Here is a 21,462-nt window from a genome sequence, read left to right as displayed (position 1 = left end):
AAGGTCTTCTACGTAGGTCGTAGTACCTTTTTTGTTGGCTATGGGCGTGTGAGATAGTGGTATTAAGTAAACCCAGAGAGTCCTTTATTTGGGTAAGATAGTCTGAGGCTACTGGATTACTTGATGGTAGGATGCGTGGTGGAAGAAGTGTGGGATGGAACCCATAGTTCAAGTAGAACGGACTTTGCTTAGTAGTACTGTGGGTTGCGTTGTTATAAGCAAATTCCGCCAGAGGGAGAAGGTCCACCCAATCATCCTGTAGGTATGATGTGTAGCAATGCAGATATTGTTCTATACACTGGTTGACTCTTTGAGTCTGTCCGTTGGTCTGAGGGTGGTAGGGAGAAGTGAGCTTTCGCTCAATCCGTAATATTTGACAAAGAGCTTGCCAAAATTTGGAGATGAACTGTGAACCACGGTCGGATAAAAGTCTTTGGAATTCCGTGTAACTTGAACACATGTTTCATCAGTAGTTCCGCTGTTTGTTTAGATGAAGGTAGTCTACGGATAGCGATGAAATGTGCCATCTTTGTTAGGTGTTCCACTGACACTAGAATGGTATTAAATCCTTTAGAAGGTGGTAGTTCTACTATAAAGTCTAAGGATACAACTTCCCATGGAACCTGGGGTATTGGTAGACTGCAGAGTAGACCAGATGGTTTTGTAGTGTCAATTTTGGACCTTGCACAGATGTCACATGAAGATACAAATTTTTGTACAGACGTCTTCATATCAGGCCACCAAAATTGCCTAGTAAGCAAATTAAGGGTTTTCGTCATACCCATATGTCCTGCCATGGGCACATCATGTGATAACTCCAAGATCTTGGTGCGCATAGTAGGGGGTATGTAGAGTTTGTCGTTGTAATAGAGGAAGCCTTCTGCATCAGTACTTAGTTGTGGTGGAGGTGAATCCAATCCTATACTGTGCAAAATCTCTTCCTTCAGGGAACGAACAACCCCAATAATACGTTCATAGGGTATTATAGGAATAGAAGGGATTTCGGCGCAGTTATCTTCGGTTAATCGTGATCGCGCATCCGCTTTTTTATTTTTGCCTGCAGGCGTGTAGGTCACTAAGAAGTTGAATCTTAGGAAGAATAATTACATATAGTTACATAGAAGGTGAGGTTGAATAAAGACAATAGTCCATCCAGTTCAACCTGTGTAGGTGTGTGTGGCTGTACTCATCTCACATACCCCTGAATGTTCTGATCCTTGAGATGTAAGTCTAAGAGTCTTTTGAAAGCCACCATACTACCCGCAGAAACCACCTCTTGTGGTAGAGAATTCCACAATCTTGTAGCCCTAACAGTAAAGAACCCCCCACGTTGCCTGTGGTTAAAACGCTTCTCCTCTAATCGCATTGTATGCCCTCGAGTCCTCATGCAATCCCTTCGAATGAACAGCTTTTTTTCTAAGCTGGGATCCCCATTAAGATATTTATAAATTGCTATCATGTCCCCCCTCAGACGTCTCTTCTCCAGGGAGAATAAATCAAGCGATTGTAGACGCTCTTCATAGTTAAGGTCCTCCAATCCCCTAATTAGTTTAGTTGCCCTTCTCTGGACTCTCTCCAGCTCCAACACATCCCTCCTGAGGACTGGCGACCAGAACTGGACAGAATACTCCAGATGCGGTCGGACCAGAGTTTTATAAAGTGGAAGGATTATAGTCTTATCTCTGGAATACATCCCTTTCTTTATGCATGCTAATATTCTGCTGGCTTTGGCAGCTGCCGCTTGACATTGCATGCTGTTGCCTAATCTATCATCAACCAAGACTCCCAGATCCTTCTCCATTTTTGATTCCCCCAAGGGTTCCCCTCCTAAGGTGTATTGTGTTTTTATGTTTTTAGTCCCCAAGTGCAAAACCTTACACTTCTCCACGTTAAACCTCATTTGCCATGTCGTTGCCCACTCTGTAATTTTGTCCAGGTCATTCTGTAGGATATCTGCTTCATGCTGTGCAGTTATTGCCCTGGCCAATTTTGTGTCATCTGCAAAAACTGATATCGAACTCCTGACCCCGTCCTCAATGCTGTTTATGAATAAATTGAACAAGGTTGGTCCCAGGACTGAGCCCTGGGGCACCCCGCTTACAACCTCAGACCAGTCTGAGTATGCGCTGTTGACCATCGTACCTGCCGGTGGGAGAGAGTTTTGTTAGTCTGGAGGTATTGAAGGTTTTTATGATCTGTATATATGAGTATTGGTAACCGGGTACCCTCAAGTAGATGTCGCCAATTCTCCAGTGCCAGTTTTATGGCAAGCAACTCCTTTTCACCCACTGGGTAATTCACCTCTGGGCTGCTTAATGATTTTGAAAAGAAAGCAACTGGGTGGAGTGGTGAAGTATTTGTTGGTCATTGGGAGAGAACTGCTCCTACTGCCATATTTGACGCATCTACCTCCAGAATATATTGGAGGGATGGGTCTGGATGGCGTAGTATGGGAGCAGAAGTAAAGCTTGATTTTAACAAGCAGAAAGCTCGATTTGCTTCTTCTGACCATTTGAATGGTTTCTACTTGTCAGTTGTGTGAGAGGTCTCACAATGGCAGAAAAGTTCTTGATGAACTTCCTATAGAAGTTTGAAAATCCAAGGAATCGCTGTAATGCCTTACGAGTTGTTGGTATAGGCCAGTCCAGAATACAGGATATCTTGCTCATATCCAACTTAATTCCAGTTTTGGATATGATGTATCCTAGGAATAATATTTCTTCTTTATGAAATAGGCATTTTTTTAATTTCACGTATAGATTGTGTGCGAGTAATCTGGATAACACAAGTCTTACATGTTTTATATGTTCAGAGAGAGATCGAGAATAGATAAGTATATCGTCCAGATATACTACAACACAGACATCAAGTAGGTCTCTAAAGATGTCGTTTATGAACCTTTGGAAAGCTGCGGGAGCATTACACAACCCGAATGGCATCACAAGATATTCGAATAATCCGTATCTGGTTCTGAATGCTGTTTTCCACTCATCTCCGTCACGGATTAGGATGTATGCCCCTTTCAGGTCTAATTTAGAGAAGTAAGTAGCCCCACGCACTTGTTCAATGAGTTCAGGGATGAGCGGTAAAGGATAGCGATCCTTTATTGTAATCGTATTTAATTGCCTATAATCGATAATAGGCCTAAGACTTGAATCCTTATTGTGGACAAAGAAAAGTCCTGCAGCTGTGGAAGAAGTAGAGGGTCTGATGAACCCTTTTGTCAAATTCTCATCCAAGTATTCCTTGAGATGAGAAAGTTCATCCTGTGAAAGAGGATAAACATGACCGAAAGGCAATTTGCTGTTAGGGAGTAGATCGATAGTGCAATCATAATCCCTATGGGGAGGCAACATTTGAGCATTTTTTTCAAGGAATACTTCGGACAGATCCTGATAGCATAGTGGTGCAATCTCATCTGACACCACAGACAGGATCTTTCCATAAGATGGGAGGTTACACGTAATCTCACAATAGTGAGAAGGGAAATACAAAGTCCGTCTTTTCCAATCTATGATTGGTTGATGTGTGTGTAACCAGGGGAGTCCCAAAATAATAGAAAAATGGGGTGAAGATAGTATATCAAAAGTGGTGGTCTCCATATGAGCAGTGACAAGGAGTGCTTGTGTCTGGTTGGTGATTGGACCAGAAGATAGTGGAATACCGTTAATGAAACTAACAGAAACAGGTTTAGGTTTTGAAATAATAGGTATTTTATTTAAGGTAACAAAACATGTATCAATATAGTTTCCACAAGATCCGGTGTCGATCATAGCCTTGGTGGTAATCCTAGTCTGGTCCCACTGCAATGTCAAATGAACAAAGAGATAGGGGTTAGAAAAGGAAGTCGTTAATCCTCCTAGCAAGACATGTGAACACTCACCCTCTTTTTTGCGGACAAGGGGACAGACGCTTATCAAATGATCCGGGGATGCGCAGTACATGCAGAGGTTTCTGGATCTTCTTCTGGCTCGTTCAGTAGTTGATAAAGGTGGGCGTATGGTTCCTACCTCCATGGGAGTAGGGTCAACGGCCGAAATCCGAGAAGGACTAGACAATGGCATTCCCATTTTCTCAGCCTTTCTTTCACGCAGTCGCCTGTCGATGTTGATACTGAGTTGTATTAAGGCATCCAAGGTGCCAGGTAAATCCGCTCGGGCGAGCTCGTCTTTAACAGCTTCTGACAACCCGAGTCTGAATTGAGTTCGCAGAGATGTATCTTTTTACCCTGAATCAAGGGTCCATCTTTTGAACTCAGCTACAAAGTCTTCTACAGGTCTCCTTCCTTGTTTTAAAGCCCTCAATTGAATATCAGCAGTACTCTGTCTGTTGGGGTCATCATATAAACTAGCGAGTTCCGCTAGGAATAAAGAATAGGAGTTGAGAAGCTGATCATTTTTCTCAAAGAGAGAGTCTGCCCAGGCCCGTGGGTCACCCGTTAAGTATGAGATAACGGTACAGACTTTAATTTGATCAGTAGGGTATGTACGAGGTTTTAACAAAAAAAGCAATTGACATGCGTTTTTGAATTCACGAAATTTTTTCCGATCACCTGTAAACACTAGAGGAGGGTTTATTTTAGGTTCAGGGGGTTGAGCAGCAGTAAGCCGTGAAAGACGGGTTACCTGCTGTGTCAGAGTCTGATTGTCTTCTTTTACTTCAGTAAGAGCAAGTATTAATGCATTTACTTGTTGTGTTAATTGTGTCACTTGAGTGGGTAATTCTGCTGAATCCATTTTTTAGGTTCGTTCAATCTGTAACGCTCCTGCGTTTTTGTAGTAGGCTGGATTTTGCAGCTGCAGAATCTCCACTCAGTAGTCATGTAGAGATGTGTTGAATAACCAGATCCAACTCTCCAGACTCATCACTGTGGGCCTGTCAGCTTCAGCATACAGATATACACACTCAATAAGATGTTCCTGGAGTGATAGGATGTATATGATAGTATGAAGATGATGTGCTGAAGGGACAGGTGTGAACAGTGACAGAGATGGTAAGCACTTGATAGAAATGTTCAGGAGAGTATTAGATGGTATTAGGTAGAATGCAGATAGGTTAGTAATCGAGTATGGTAACAGGTGGTAAGGACAGCAGATGACAAATACAGGATAGACTAACCCAGTGCAAGGATAGATGGTAGTAGGCTCAAGAGCTAGCAATCTATGTAACAGTGCAGATGATAGAATTAGTATGCATAGATAGTAACAGTCCTTAATGTGCAGAGGTAGATAGTGTAAGTAAGGTTATGGAGGATTCCCCTGTGGGGTACTTATCACTAGTAAGGTTAGTAGTAGAAGGGTCCAGTAGTGAGGGAGTGATCCAGCAGCGAGATACAGGGATCAGTAGCGAGGTTCCGGTCTGTTCCAAGTAAAAGAGAATAGCTGGAGGTTCCGGCAGCAAGACAAGCTTGTAAGCATGTGGACACACAGGCAGGTTGAACGAACAACGTGAGAGAGAACGCCGGCGGTTGAAATAGCCGCTCTGCGGCGCTCGGCGATGACGTCATCCGTCTTAAAGGTGTATGCGTACCACCTAATTAGAAAGGTGGGACTCATATTGAAAGAAAATGGAAAATAAGGGTACCAGAGGTACCAGAATCTTACACCTTGATGATTGACATAGGCCATGGCCGTGGCATTGTCCGACTGAAACCGAACCGAGCAGCCCTGAAGATGCTCGGTCCGGTGAACCAGGCAAAACCTGATCGCGTTCAGTTCCAACACATTTATCGATAACCTGGATACTTTTGGAAAAACGGGCTTCCCCTGACTGAGCATCGGAGACTGAGGCCCCCAAACCAGAAACTACCTGGTCCACTCGCTCAGCCGGATCCGATTGTCCAGGGAATCGGAATTTCAGTTTCATTTGAGAAGAATATCCTTTTGGAGAGTCCGCGTATGACACTGAGCCTGCGGAGACTCCGCACAGAAGAGGAGGTCGTCCAGGTAGCCCAGGACCGATATGCCCCGCTGCCGCAACAACGCCAGGACTAGGGCCCAAACTTTTGTGAAGACCCGGAAAGCAGAGGCGAGACCAAAGGGTAACGCCACAAACTGATAATGGTCCGCTCCCACCGCAAAGCGCAGATACCGCTGGTGTCCTGCGTAAATGGGAACGTGAAGATAGGCACCCTCTATGGGCGCCCTTTGCATCCAGTGCTGCACTGCCCCCAACAGAGCCATTAGGGGATTCAGGGACAGTCGCATATTGGAAGGGAAGAACCGCACCGGTAGAAGCGATCGCAACTCGATCTTGTGTTCCAACCGTATGACCTCGTGAACCCATTTGTTTTGAATACTGAAGAGCCACGGGTCCGGGAACCGGCGAAGACATCCCCCCACCCTTGATCTGGGTGGGGGCGCACCTTCAGGCTGAAGCGGTCTTATCCTCAGGTCTGGAAGGACCGGATTTTTGCTTACCAGACCAGGGTCTCTTGAAACCCCCCGGGGGGGCTTTGGAGGACTTTGCCTTATCGCCCGCCCCGGAGGAGCGAAAAAATTTCTTGTAAGCTGTAAAAGAATGTCCCTGTCTGCGACAAGGTTCCTTACCTTTATTAGCCTGTGGTAGAAAGGTGCTCTTGCCCCCAGTGAGATCCTTAATAATCTCATCCAAGGTAGCACCAAACAGGCGATCCCCCTGAAAGGGGAGATCAGTCAATGCTTTTTTGGAAGCCTGATCCGCCGACCAGCACTTTAACCATAGCATGCGCCGGAGGACCACCGCCGAGATCGACACACGCCCCAGCAATGGGGCAGCGTCCAGTGCGGCGTCACAAACAAACTGTAGCCCCTGCACTATTTGCTCCAGCAACTCCGGCATGGCAGGAGGGAGACTTCTCCCCTCCAGGTCATGGCGTAATAGCTTGGCCCATTCCGTCAATGTCTGTGAAACCAGAGCAATGGTAAACACTGGCCTTAGGGCCGATCCTGCCAGGGAGAATATGGAACGGGACACAGATTCCGCCCTACGGTCAACTGGATCCCGAAAGGACGGGGAATCCTCCACCGGGATAACTGTGGCTTAATTTAGTCTGAAAACCGTTGGATCCACCACAGGTGGCAGCGTCCATTTTTTAAGGAGGGACTCTTCAAACGGGTAGCGCCTAGCAATCCGTTTAGGCATCCCAGGGGGTCGTTCTGGATGAGCCCACTCGTCTTTAATAATATCATCAAAGCATTTGGGAAAGGGAAACACCTTTTCCACCTTAGAGGGCTTGCGAGTGCCAAAGGCAACTTCCGTCTGAACTGCCTCCACTGGTGCAACCTCCAGTTTTAGAGTCTCCCGGACTGACATAATCAGTGCGTCCACCAGTGCTTTGTCCTGCGCTATGGCAGAGGCAGGAAGATCATCCTCACTGTCAGAGGGACGCGGGACATCAACCCTAAAGGAGGGACCCGCGGCAGCAACGACCGGCTCAGGATCAGAGTCTAAGGTATCGGACGAGACAGGCGTGGGCGGGGTCGTTTTTTAGCCCCCCGTCCCTGACAGGCCACCTCCACCCGGGACACAAATGACTCCAGGACCGCTGAAAGTGAATCAATGGTGAGTGGAGAATCGGAGGGCCCTGCGGCCACCTCGAGGGGATCAGATGGGGACTCATCTGCACCAGGGTCTTTGGCAATGCCAGGGAAACCTGTCAGCAAAAAATGACAAAAAAAAAAAAAAAAAAAAACTTTTTTTTTTTTTAAAAGAATCCCCCATCGCTAAAGCGCCCCCAGTGGTCACGTGCTTGAGACCCCCGCAGAGAGAGAGAAGAGAGACCCCCAAAAGGCTCACCACTTGATGCACCAGAGTTCAAACCAGGACTGCTCTCAGCGCTGTCTATCTGACAGGAAGTCTTTTGTGGAGTGATTTTCCCAGGTCTAGGGAGGGGCCACGCCCTTGGTGATTACTACAGCTGCTCAGCTCTCAAGCAGGACGAGCTGGGTGTACCAAGATGGCCATCTCCATGCAGAGCACATGTATGCTACAACAAAATAGCGGCCCCGCGCGATCCGCGGAAAAATGGCGGCCCGTAGTGCCAAAAAGGGGACCCCCGCGTGCCTACCCACGGATCGATCGGTGGATGGACCTGAAGGCACAGGTAGTAACCCCCCCGCACGAACATTTAGGGCAACACCGGCGGCGAACCCCACCGCCCCCATATGCGGTCTGTAACCCAGATTGAAGGAGGGGGCAGATAGGTGGGGGGTGCATAACAGGACAGAGGGGAACCCGGGACCATTCCAGGGAGGGGCCCGCGTCCACCCCAAAACCCGTCAGGGGGAGAGGGGGAACATTCTACTCACCATACCGGAACAGGCGGGCGCCAACTCCTGACAGAACCCCTCTCCACCGAGGTGGAGGGGCTGTCGGCCAACACGGACGCCGCGACTCAGATTCAGACCTGGCGAGACGTTTAACTCGCGGGGCCAGTCCCCGTCCAGCGGGACTATGTCGTGGCCGACCCAGCGCGGAGCTAGGGCCTGCACGCGCTCGTAGGCCGGCTGGGGTGACCACCGGATCTCAACATGCAGCCCGTCGCCCAGATCCAGCATAATTGCTTGAAGATCTCACAGGAACAAACTGGAGAAAAAAAGCTAACTAAAAAAGATTTATCTAAAAAAAGCTTGCCAGGACCTTAGATCCCAGCAAGAAACTTAGGTCCTTACTCCTGACTAGGCGGAAAAAAACTGACATCCTGTAGCAGGGAGAGAGAGGATATACCCCCTGGGACTGCCCATAAGGTGTGGCCAGAACTTTTTTCCTGCCTAGTGTCCTACTCCTGTAGGGGGCAGTATATCCCTACTGATATTAATCAAGAAGTCTGTGTCTGTCAATGAGCGACAGAGAAATATAGTTTGCTCTGTCTGCTTATCAGGGGAGCCTGATCAGTAGTTAGGCCTGCTCAGTGTGCGATTCGTGTGGGCTGAGGGAGTGTCCCCACTGTATCCAATGAGGAGGTTCGTTAGACAGTGGAGAAAACCTATGACGAAACGCGTTGGGTGGTGTCAGACGTGACGTCAACACGCCCCCCTCCGTGCTGGTTCCAGATTATACATGTGAACGCGGGACACCGCGGTACTTATTACAGCCTTCACATTGATGTTATGCGCCTGTACATTGGATTTTATGTAAGTGCAATTTTAAATAAAGCCTTTCTAGCCTGAAGCAGGGTTACGCTATGTGCCTCTTTCCCCTGTCTCCTATATATGCCATCCATGGGTCTCCCTTCTCTGTCTTACCTGAGACTACTTGATGAGTGACCGTATTGGAATTTGTGCATCGGCTCAGTGAATTGCGTTTGTGGCCAGTTTATTAGGTTGAATGGCCATGAGCTTCTGATAAGCAGCTATATATGCCATTCTGACCATGGGTGTTGTCCTTTTTCTACCTCACACTGGGAAGACCCCTCCGGGACTATTAACATCTGCTGGGACTTATGGTGCATCCTTTGGGTGTTTAACCTTCATTGTTTATGTACTCCAATTTCTTTATTTGTGGACTTTGTTTGTTTATGGTCACAGGATTGTCACTTTATCATTTTTATATGTTTTTGGTGAAGCATTTTATCATCATAGTCACATTGTTCACATCACTTATTTGTACACTTATTTGTGGAGGAAACCTGGCCAATGAAGCACAGGCTTTTGTAACTGTCTCAGTGGGTTAGCACAGAGAGAGGTGCATCCTGGGATAGGGTATAAAAGGTGAAGGTGAAAGGTGGTCACGGGCAGTCGGCCTGGTGTACCAGAAAGTGTTGCTGAACCCAGAGGTCCAGTGAAGGCTGACTGGTGGTGTTTGGAGGCAATGGTGACTCTGGAAAAAAAGTGTCCGTGAGTACAGAGGAACTTGCCCAGGGGTCTGCCAGGAAGGGGACCACTCCAGAGGCTAGAGTCAGCGGACGGGTGTCCGCACACAGGCAGTGAGAGTAAAGGGGGTGCCAGTTTCAGAACCCTGAAGAGAATATTTACACAGGAACATTTAGAGTATCTAAATAGTTGGAGTATCCCACTCATCCCTTCTCCTATCTAAGTTCTCAATAAAACCACAAAAACAACATCCCCTGGATTGATTATTGACTGAGCCAGGAACTTTCCTTGCTGTTTATCTGCTGCCAGTTGCTAAGGGTAACCTCGAGGAATCCAGAAAGTGTAATTCTCAGCAGTCCTCTAGGGGGCAGTGCTACACTACTTTCCTCCGGCAACTTTAATGTTGGTGAGTGCATTTTATTTCTGTTGCTCACACGTGTTGGAAAAGATTTCCATTAGCGGGTGGTGATATTTATCACATATATTGGATGCTTTTGCATTGTACTTTATTTACACTGATTTATTTTTTTTCAACATTTTGAATACTGTGGATGCTTTTTGCACATTATGAATGCTGTGTTGATAGCACATGCTTTAAGCCTGTAATATTCTATATTTGGAGGTGCTGCATTATTTTCTGTGTTGGTTTCTTCTGGTGGTACAGTAAAATCTTGGATTGTGAGCATAATTTGTTTCAGAAACGTGCTTGTAATCCAGAGCACTCGTATATCAAAACAAATTTCCCCTTAAGAAATAATTGAAACTCAGATGCATCGTTCCACAACCATTTATTCATAAATCCTTCAGTCTATAGTCCATATAAAAACAATATAGCAATGTGACTTCAAGGCAACTTCGAGGCATCTTCAGGGAATGCCTAGATAATCTTCCTGTAATGCCGGATCCAAATCACATCAATTAAGATGAGGATCCAACTTAGGGCTCATGCACACTGCAGCTCAAAAAATAAAAAGCTGCTTTTACAGGCATTTGAGCTTTTATTTCAGCTTGAAGAAGCTTGTGCTTTTTTGTGCTCTTGTGCACGTTTTCTTGAGCTTCTTCAAGCTTCTTTGAGCTTTTTTGAGCGTAAGCGTTTTTTTCTTCACAAACCCTCCTTAAAGTCTATGGGCACAAGTCGCATAGAAGTCACCTTGAAATAGTAGAGGAAGCTTCTCTAAAGTTGGAGTGACTTCAGTAGTGCTCTCAATGACTATAACAGGACGTGACCCTACTCGTATTGCAAGACCTCGCTCTTTTATCAAGTTAAAAAATATAAAAAAAATTTTGCTCGTCTTGTAAAACAATTGCAGACCAAGTTACTCGCAATCCAAGGTTTTACTGTATTTGATCACCACTGGGTTTTTTTTTCTCTTTCGTTCATTGACAGACACAGCGCTTCATATTCAGAACCATAGGGTTATATTGCCCCCTACAGGAGTAGGCACTAGGCTTTCTGCCTAGTCTCAGGAGTAAGGACCTAGCTCCCTGCTGGGATCTTTGGTGCTAGCACTTTTTTCTTTTTGCATCCTTACTGATTTTTTCTTAATGTTTTTTTCCTGCGGAGATCTACATCTAGGGCGTTCAAGGGGTTAAATGTGTGCCTAACTATGTGTAAAGTGTGCTGCTTTTACTAATAGATTTCTAAGTTTCATATCTCTGCTTTTCGGGGATAAAAACAGAGAGATTGTTTTCTCTGTTCAGAGTTCTGCGTTGATTGTCAACACAGAGCTCTGGGCTGTGATTGTATGCAGCTGATCCCAGCCATAAATTATTGGCCAGGACTTGCTGACAGGCTCTCATGTGTACAATCACAGCAGGTGCGGTGAGGGGGGGGTGCATGCGCACGTCCTAAACCCAGAAGTAGTACATTGCAGGTGGGCAGTTTTCAAGTGGTTAGGCACATTCTGTTCGTCTACTGTTGTGACTTAGCCGAGGATCAGATCACATTTTATGGCAAATTACTGTAGAAAACCAGTTAATTCCAAGGGCTTCACATACTTTTTCTTGCTTATATAATTATTTGCAATTAAATGTTGTTTTTCTTTATTGTCACCTTTAAATTGATATATGTATAATGCTTCATTTTACGAGACACTCATAAGAACACCACCCTATACATTTACATTGGTATTGACAGGGATTAATGACTTTTCAGATTCACTGACTGTGACGAACGCCCCTTTGCCTGGACATTCGCCACGGGCTCCTGGAGGAGTGTGGAGGCTAGCCTCCTGCCTACTGACTATGGGCCCTGGCTTTTAAGGGAACACTACTCTTTGGGAGGTGTATGCTGGGGGGGGCCTTGGAGTAATATTACTTTCGATTCCAGTCCATGTCTCCCCAAGACACACAGACTCTGGGACCCTAGGCCCCCCTTATGTGTAAGTCACCCTGTGTCTATTAGGGGCACAGGGTGACCGATAAAATGATGGACAACACACTAAGAATATGGTTTTGATTACTTTAAATGGGACAGTAAGATGTATCCACAGTATCCCTCAAGAAATCTATGATACATTAATTTCACTGTATCAAAATGATAGAACAGTGTATGAGCTTTGCCTCATAGACTATTGTAGACCATTGTCATGAAGTCTGCTACTTCTGAATATTCAAAGCATTGCTTAGATGTGGATTCCAAGTACTTTAATGTAGTAGACGGACAGTCTGCTACTGGGGTTTTCTGCTATTGTCTGTTTAATAAGGTGTTCTATGTTTATACTTAGGATAATGTGCAATGTACTTTGTTTTAGCCTTGTTGCAGTGCTGAGTTAATTAGCATGTTAATTATGACATTGTCTGGGTCTGATTTCCCATTCACCTATTGTTCCTGTCCAGAGGTCTAGGTGATTAGTTCAGGTTAATTATGTTTCTGTATACAATTTCATCTGCATAGGATAATGTAATCAGGCTCACCTGACCTTGTATGTTTATGGGAGTGTCATGGGCATTTTTACTGTGTCTCTGTATTGTAAAAAAGTGGGCCATTTAGCCCAGATTAAAGAGATTTGTTTTACCCTTCATCAAGTCTAGGCTAATGTTTGAGGAACCGGGAGCTATAATCACTACATCACTTGGGATTTGGGAGACTTACAATGTATATACTGAGCCGGAGTATTGGGGATCCATTACATTGGTGGCAAAGGGTGGGATTCTTCTCCCGAATAGATCCCGAACCAGGAATGCAGTGAGGAGCCCAGCAGCGTCTCGGTCTAAAGCTGAATTTAGGAGTTGGAGGGAGCTAGTCCCCGGGCAGCTTCCCCATATGAGGTGGAGTTCCAGTGGAGACTACAAGACATACTGGCACAGTAACAGGGCCCTATGTCAGCCGAGGATGAGGTGTCCTGGGGGGAATATGTAATGCGAGAACTCTGGCAGGAGTCCATGGAGGTAGCACAGCTACGGCAGAAAGAGAAGCTTCTAAGTACAGCGCATGGCTGGCAGGAACAAGTGAGCCAACTGATGTTGATCCTGGGAGAGCAACCCTTGATGGAGTGGGTAAGGCACCTTGAGTTCCTGGTCCAGAGAGAGATGCTGGACGACTCATTCTGGGCACTATGGTGGTATGCAGTTCAGCGGGACACTTGGTTGGCAGATGGCAGTCAGCCAGAAGGGGAGGGCTATAATGGCCCCAGCCTGTTGTGGAAGGCCATGGAGGAGGAGGAGTATTTTGGAAGTCCTGTGGAGTCGCAGTTCTGGGCTATTTATTACTACCAGCAAAGGATGCTACTGTTCCCAGGAGCTATTGAGCTGGGACCAAACCTCACCCACCTGGTTACCCTAGAGTGGGAGTTGGAACAGGACTACCAACACCTACTAGACTTGGTCCGGCAGCAGGCCCTTGATGCGGAGCAATGTATAAGCTAGGTAACTCTGGGGGAGGAGATTTTAGGTCCCTCATCCCAGCAGCAGCAAACATGCCTGGGAGAGGAAAACTGTCGGTCCCACTACCCAGCACTAGCCAGCATTACCGGGAGTCCAGATAGTCGGTCCGACTCCCCAGCGGCAGCAGGATCTAAAGGGAGAAGAGACAACTGGTCTCTCTCCCCAGCAGCAGCCAGAGTTACTGGGAGGCGAGATTGTAGGTCCCTCGTCCCAGCAGCAGCCAACAGTACTGGGAGTGGAGACGGTCGGTCCCACTAACCAGCACCAGGAAGAGATACCGGGAGTCGAGACAGCCGGTCAGACTCCCCAGCGGCAGCAGGATCTAAAGGGAGAAGAGACAAATTGGTCTTTCTCCCCAGCGGCAGCCAGCGTTACCGGGAGAGGAGATTGTAGGTTTCTCATCCCAGCAGCAGCCAACAGTACTGGGAGTGGAGACGGTTGGTCCCACTACCCAGCCCCAGGAAGCGTTACCAGGAGTAGAGACAGCAGGATTTAAAAGGAGAAGAGACAACTGGTCTCTCTCCCCAGCGGCAGTATGGGTTAAAGGGAAAGGAGACAACCTGTTCCTCTCCCCAGTGGCAGTATCGGTTATCAGGAGACAGGGCAATTGGAGCGGGTGGTACAGATGAGACTGAGGTGTCTGCACCAACCCGACAGGGATGCTTGGCAGTCGGCCTGAATCCCCAACCACCTTGTATGGGAGCCAAAGCCCCCCTGATTTTTCCCCTTCAGCAGAGCGAGAGTCTGGGATATGGTGCCATCCTTCTCCCTCCCCAAGGGCTCTGTGTATTCCTGAGAATGCGCCCTTCCCCTCCAGTAACAACGGGATGCCTCCGGAGTGGATTATAGTTGGTGCCCTGCCCTGCCCAGGAAGACCCCGGATATTTAAACTGGAATGTGGGGCAGGAGGCCCCCTGGAGCACGAGACAGTCTGGGAAAAGACACAGACCCAAACCGGTTGGAGGTCTGGGGTCTGGTTAGTCTCAGCAGGAGGGGGGAGATATGCGGCGAATGCCCCTTTGCCTGGACATTCGCCACAGGCTCCTGGAAGAGTGTGGAGGCTAGCCTCCTGCCTACTGACTATAGGCCCTGGCTTTTAAGGGAACACCATTCTTTGGGAGGTGTATGCTAGGAGAGGGACGCTTGGAGTAATGTTACTTTGGATTCAAGTCCATGTCTCCCCAAGACACACATACTCTGGGACCCTAGGCCCCCCCTTATGTGTAAGTCACCCTGTGTCTATTAGGGGCACAGGGTGACCAATAAAATGATGGACAACTACTTAATGGACACTAAGAATATGGTTTTGATTACAGTCTGCTACTGGGGTCTTCTGCTATTGTCTGTTTAATAAGGTGTTCTGTGTTTATACTTAGGATAATTTGTAATGTGTACTTTGTTTTAGCCTTGTTTCAGTTAATTAGCATGTTAATTATAACATTGTCTGGGTCTGGATTTCCATTAACCTATTGTTCCTGTCAAGATGGCTAGGTAATTAGCTAAGGTAATTATGTTTCTGTATACAATTTCATCTGCATATGATAATGTAATCAGGGTCATCTGACCTGGGGTGTTTATGGGAGTGTCATGGGCATGTTTACTCTGTATCTGTATTGTATAAAAGTGGGCCATTGAGCCTGGATTAGAGATTTGTTTTACCCTTCATCAAATCTTGGCTAATGTTTGGGGAACGGGGAGCTATAATCGATACATCACTTGGGATTTAGGAGACTTACAACGGATATACTCAGAATGTTTTGTTAGTTTGACTTCTTCGGAGGACTGGCATTCAATATTGTTAGTAGAATGGATATGTAGATACTGTGCTGGCAATATTTGCTGTCAATGTATTTATTCAACTAGAAGGATGTGCACTCATTGAAATGTCATTTGATCAGCATGTGCTGTGCTTTGTTTGGACTTTACAGGTCTATTTAATGAGGCAAATAGCAAAGCCTGAAATAAAACTGAAAAATTCTTTCAGTCATCTGACTAAAGTAAAGTTTGTCTATTATAAGTTACTGCCCTTTTGATTACAATTTTCTTCTCTGCATTTATATTAGTGAATAACTGCATTGCATTGTGGCTTATCCTCAAATGTTAACAGTTCCCACAGAAGTGTACTGTAATCACACCATCCTTATTGTCAAATAGGTTATTCAGGATGATAGCTCTGCAATAGAGACCCCAACATTTAGGATATAAGGTGGATCATATTAAGGAGCTATTTAAACTCTTATCGCCGTCGCCTCCCGGCCTGTTCTAAATACCAGGCGACGGAGGCGGGCTTTCTGATTATGTAAATGCTGTGAGAGGCTGTCACAGCAGTCAGATGGTCGGAAAGCTCCCGATCGCAAGTATGTATAAGAAGCTTTCCAGCACCTGCTGGTTACCATGTTGGGAGTGTGCAAGTAGCACGCTCTCAGCATGGTAATAGGTTTACACAAGGCCCCAAATATGAGACCACTTGGCGTTAAAGCCCACCCACTGGTTAAAGCAGAAGTTTATGTATTGTAATTTTTACATAATTACATTGGTTAATCTTGGTTAATCTTGGACCAATGTAAGAATGCATGTGCCATACCTGTGGGATCCCTGTATAAACTGGAAATTACTTTGGTAGGCACGGCTAGTACAATGATCATGTAACTTAATGCTGTTAGAGCACTGAAGATTTACAGCCCATCAGCATTCCAGAAGACACTCCCCCAATATGGTTGCGTCACCTGGCAAAGGACACACTCATGCCATGCTTGGCTCCCCCTCTCTTAATAGAACACAATGGAATAAATTCCCTGGCAAAACCATTTCCATTAGGGAAAAGTGAAAAGTAGAATAACAAACTATCTGCCTAATTCCCCCGCTATACAGACATGCAATCTACATTTACAAACTTTAACAAAAAAAAAAATCCATGTTTTGGACAATTTGTGCTTCTAATTTTCTGGCAGCAGTTTTGGAGGTCCTTTAAAGGCAGGTCCATAAACATGGTCTGGAGAGTTTGGTGTGGAGGGACTTGAGTGGCCAGCACAGAGCTCTGACCTCAAAGCTACTAAACACATGTGGAATGAACTGGAATGGAGACTGTGAGAAAGGTCTTCTAGGCCAAGATCTGCACCTGACCAAAATGCTATTTGGGTGAATGGCCACAAATTCCCATGACACACCCAAAACTCTCGTGGAAAGCATTCTTAGAAGAGTAACCACAAATACGTAGTCTTCTTTATATGAATGTCTACGCTTTGGAGCAAACAAGCTCATACAGATGTCAACAAACCTGCCATATAGTATATTAATGGAAAATTACAAGCTTAAAGTGTCCAGTGTCAACATAGCAGAAGATGGAAACCTCCTATTTATTTGGCATTCTACTACATAAAGTATGTCTGACTCAGAGATACTGTATATTACCTGCATCAAGTCTACGGCATCTTTTGCATCTCTTTCATAAAAGTTCATAGGATAGTCTCGATATGGTGGAATGGAGAGTCCATATCCTCGAGGGTCCCATGCAATTAGTGTAAAAGCATTTTTATTAAGTTGTTTGAGCTGAGGTCCAAAGTCTGTCTGGCTGCTTCCTGTACAAAAAAAATACAAGAACATGAAACAAAATATTATGGTTCTGGTTATAGTGTTACTGACAAAATTTACAAATTAAATCTTTATAGCTGAGTTCCAGGCAGATACAGAATCCCGTACATTCTTTGAACAAAATAATCAAATGTATTATTACATACAGCTAGTATAATATCTTGAAGTACAGAAGGAGAGGACTTTGGAGAGGGAATAGCATCAATCTCAGCCAGTTTTTAATGCTCTGAACAGCACCATCACCCTTAAGGGCCAAACACATGGGCTGAATATTAGACAGCATCAGCCGGTTCAATAGAAACATTCTGCCCTTGTGTATGGCAGCCGGTCCGACAGAAGCCGGCAGTTCGGCAGGCTTCTATCGAAGGGTGCATGACCGAAAAAGGTCTGCCAATCTGCATCCAATCAGTACACTCAGCCAATGGCTGAGAGTGCTGACCATTGTGTTTGTGTGTGTGGGGGGGGGGGGGTGTCAGAACACAATAGCTTGGGGGGGAGGATCGCTGTACGAACATCGCATAGTTAGTATATCAGCTCCCCCCGAGCTAATCATTTTTTTTTTCCCTTCAGCCCGCTGGGTTGAAGGAAAAAAATACTAATAGTGTGTACCAGGCTTTACTGGCAGGAGAAGAAAGCAAACTAGGAAACATAATGAACTCTTCCAGCATTAGTTTTGCAGCAAGTCAGTAATGTCATTGCTTAACTACATGGAAAAAACACAAAGTGTATCCCTTCACAATCCAGCAGGTACAGAAAAATACCTGTTGATCTGGCAGAAATACAGTGTGCACCTAACTTGCTGTCAACACAGTACACTAAAATCCCAATCAGTGTTGTCAGCCATGCCAAGTTATATTAATTTGGCAGAATTCCTCCAACCTCTCCTCATCCCTCTAACATACGGAGAAGGTATTCAGTAGTCCAGTGGGGGAGAATAGAGGCAAGGCTAAAAACACTGCTTGGGATTTTAGTGCAACAGAGTTGTCAGATCAAACAGGGGAGTTAGTGCCGGTTCACACTACCGCGGCACGACTTCGGGGGCGTCCTGTGAAGTCGTGTGCACCGCGACTTCGGCACGACTTGCACGGACTTCATATATTGAATGTCAATGCAAGTCGCTCCGATGTCGACCCGAAGTAGTACAGGAACTATTTTCTAAGTCGGAGCGACTTGAGTCGCTCCTATTAGAACGGTTCCCGTAGCACTGCATGGACCGCGACATGTCAGGCCGACCAGTCGCCTGACAAGTTGCGGTAGTGTGAATGGGCACTTAAGAGTCTGCTATTTTTTTTACAGGGTGAACAAGTAGTTTTTCTATACTTGCAGAATATTTATAAACACACAACACAGGAAAATGTGCATGCATTGCAGAGATGTACTGAATATATTCTCCCTTTTATATTGTCCATTCACTTTAGGAATTCTATAATACATTTTAGCACCATACCTACTATTCCAGGCATTAACAGGACTGCATGATCACCGCCACCTGTTTGCTGGTAATGTAGATTGACACCATTAATTTGCACTCTTCCCGAAGTGACTGAAGTGCTGTAGGGAGACATATTTTTGTTAAAACACAGTTAATACAGTATATCCTCCACTCACGTTTGCAATGAATCACAAAAGACAATGTAAGTATTCAGAGAAAAATACACTGCAGATGGAGGACACAAATCATAGAAAACGTTTTCATTAAAAATTAGACAGTTTTTTCATTATTCTTGCAGTAATATGGAGTGATCTAGTCAATAGAACTGAGTGCCATGGCAGTAAAAAAAAATACTTTGCAACCTCAAAAAACAAAATGTGTTTGTTTTTTTTTTTCCTGTGGCACAGCTACTGTCTACTATAAGGCCCCGTTAACACTTAAAGTGGAGTTCCAGACGTTTTTATATTTATTAAAAGTCAGCAGCTACAAAAAGTGTAGCTGCTGACTTTTAATAAGCACACACTTACCTGTACCAGGATCCAGCGATATGGCCGCCCGAACCCTCCGTTCTCTACCAAGGCTTTCCCCAGCATCACAAGTGTGGGCACCGGGCTGTGACAGCTTGTGGCTTCACAGCAGAGTGTGCACTGCGTTTCCTTAATGGCCGGGCAATCTTCTGGGAACCGTGACGTGTCCCCAGAAGATTGCAGGGAGGGAAAAGGAGAGGAGAACGTCTGCTCAAATCGTCTAGGCAGCCCGAGCAGAAGTGGGACCTGGGTACCTTTCAAAACTAGGTACCCACTCCCACCCCCCACCCCCAAAATAAATGACATGCTGAATGTGGCATGTAAGGGGGTAAGGAGTCCTTAAAGCGGAACTTCCACTTTTGGATGAAACTCTGCTTTAAGTGTTTGTAGCTTGAAGCTCAAAGCTCCAGTGTTTCTAGCATCTAGCATCATAAACAACCAGTGACTCATCCCTGCTGCAGCCAGCAGGGATGAATCATTTGTTTTTAAGCTGGCACCAACCAGAGATCTAACAACCAGTGACTCATCCCTGCTATCAGCAGCAGGGATGCGTCATCGGTTGTTAGGGAGCCGGCACCCACTGATGTCCTAACAACGATCAGTCTTCCTCGCTGACAGCAGAATGTAAACCAAAGAGCCAGGATTGAAAAAGAAAACAGCAGGCAGGGTCTCAATGAGACTCTGAGCTTCAAACCTTTTCTGTGACCACTGTCACAGTCCCACTAAAATCCTGCCTAGCTTCCCCAAACTTGGCATTGTAGACTTACGTGTACTATATTATGGGTTGATCTAATAGTTTGCAACTTGGCTTATTGTTGTACTGACAATGTATGGACTTGGTTCTTGCAATGTATGTAAAGTCGATAATACAAATGTGGTTCAACTGTAATTCGGTTTTATATTCGCTCTGTCATTTTTTAATGATCATGACCTTGGATCATGGGCTTTAGGAAACACAGCCTCCTCTGTCACCCTCACCCCAGTGATCCTGTCCAAATTGCCAAGCTGTGCTGTGGGTTGTCGTGGTACCGGTGTGACCACACAGATGCCCAGGGCACCTGTGGGATTCTTTCTCCTAGCAGTGCCAACTGGTGCTGTTCTGCCTCTGCCCTGTTAGTTCATCCACCAATTCTGGTAACTGAATACTGTAAGGCTTCAAAGTTCTGTCAAAACCTCTGATACCTTCTCCTAATAATATCTGCTCAATTTACACACACACACACACACACACACACACACACACACACATATATACAGTCAGGTCCATAAATATTGGGACATCGACACAGTTCTAATCGTTTTGGCTCTATACACCACCACAATGGATTTTAAATGAAACAATGTATGCTTTAACTGCAAACTTCCAGCTTTAATTTGAGGGTATTTACATCCAAATCAGGTGAACGGTGTAGGAATTACAACAGTTTATATATTGTCCTCCCACATTTTAAGGGACCAAAAGCAATGGGAGAGATTAACAATCATAAATCAAACTTTCACTTTTTAATACTTGGTTGCAAATCCTTTGCAGTCTATTACAGCCTGAAGTCTGGAATGCATAGACATCACCAGATGCTGGGTTTCATCCCTGGTGATGCTCTGCCAGGCCTCTACTGCAACTGTCTTCAGTTCCTGCTTGTTCTTGGGGCATTTTCCCTTCAGTTTTGTCTTCAGCAAGTGAAATGCATGCTCAATCGGATTCAGGTCAGGTGATTGACATAGCCATTGCATAACATTCCACTTCTTTCCCTTAAAAAACTCTTTGGTTGCTTTCGCAGTATGCTTCGGGTCATTGTCCATCTGCACTGTGAAGCGTTGTCCAATGAGTTCTGAAGCATTTGGCTGAATATGAGCAGATCATATTGCCCGAAACACTTCAGAATTCATCCTGCTGCATTTGTCAGCAGTCACATCATCAATAAATACAAGAGAACCAGTTTCATTGGCAGCCATACATGCCCAAACCATGACACTACCACCACCATGCTTCACTGATGAGGTGGTATGCTTTGGATCATGAGCAGTTCCTTTGCTTCTCCATACTCTTCTCATCACTCTGGTACAAGTTGCTCTTGGTCTCATCTGTCCATAGGATGTGGTTTCAGAACTGTAAAGGCTTTTATAGATGTTGTTTGGCAAACTCGAATCTGGCCTTCCTGTTTCTGAGGCTCACCAATGGTTTACATCTTGTGGTGAACCCTCTGTATTCACTCTGGTGAAGTTTTCTCTTGATTGT

General features: G+C 45.5%; 1 protein-coding gene across 3 annotated transcripts in view; it reads right to left on the bottom strand.

The window, feature by feature from the left end:
- The window catches only part of BPHL (biphenyl hydrolase like), a 185,535-nt gene that overhangs the window by 77,846 nt on the left and 86,227 nt on the right, over nt 1-21,462 (bottom strand). For 2 of the 3 annotated variants that reach the window (XM_082258075.1, XM_082258076.1), the window contains exon 3: nt 17,088-17,254. The exons of the other annotated variant lie outside the window; for it this stretch is intronic. In XM_082258075.1, the coding sequence (XP_082114201.1) occupies nt 17,088-17,254 (167 nt within the window). The remainder of the gene's footprint in view (nt 1-17,087; nt 17,255-21,462) is intronic. 3 annotated transcript variants of the gene reach the window in all.

This window comes from Pelophylax lessonae, assembly GCF_965119305.1.
Source record: "Pelophylax lessonae genome assembly, chromosome: 5".
Taxonomy (NCBI): domain Eukaryota; kingdom Metazoa; phylum Chordata; class Amphibia; order Anura; family Ranidae; genus Pelophylax; species Pelophylax lessonae.
The sequence above is the reverse complement of the archived record's forward strand: the minus strand, read 5'-3'. Positions and strand labels throughout refer to the sequence as shown.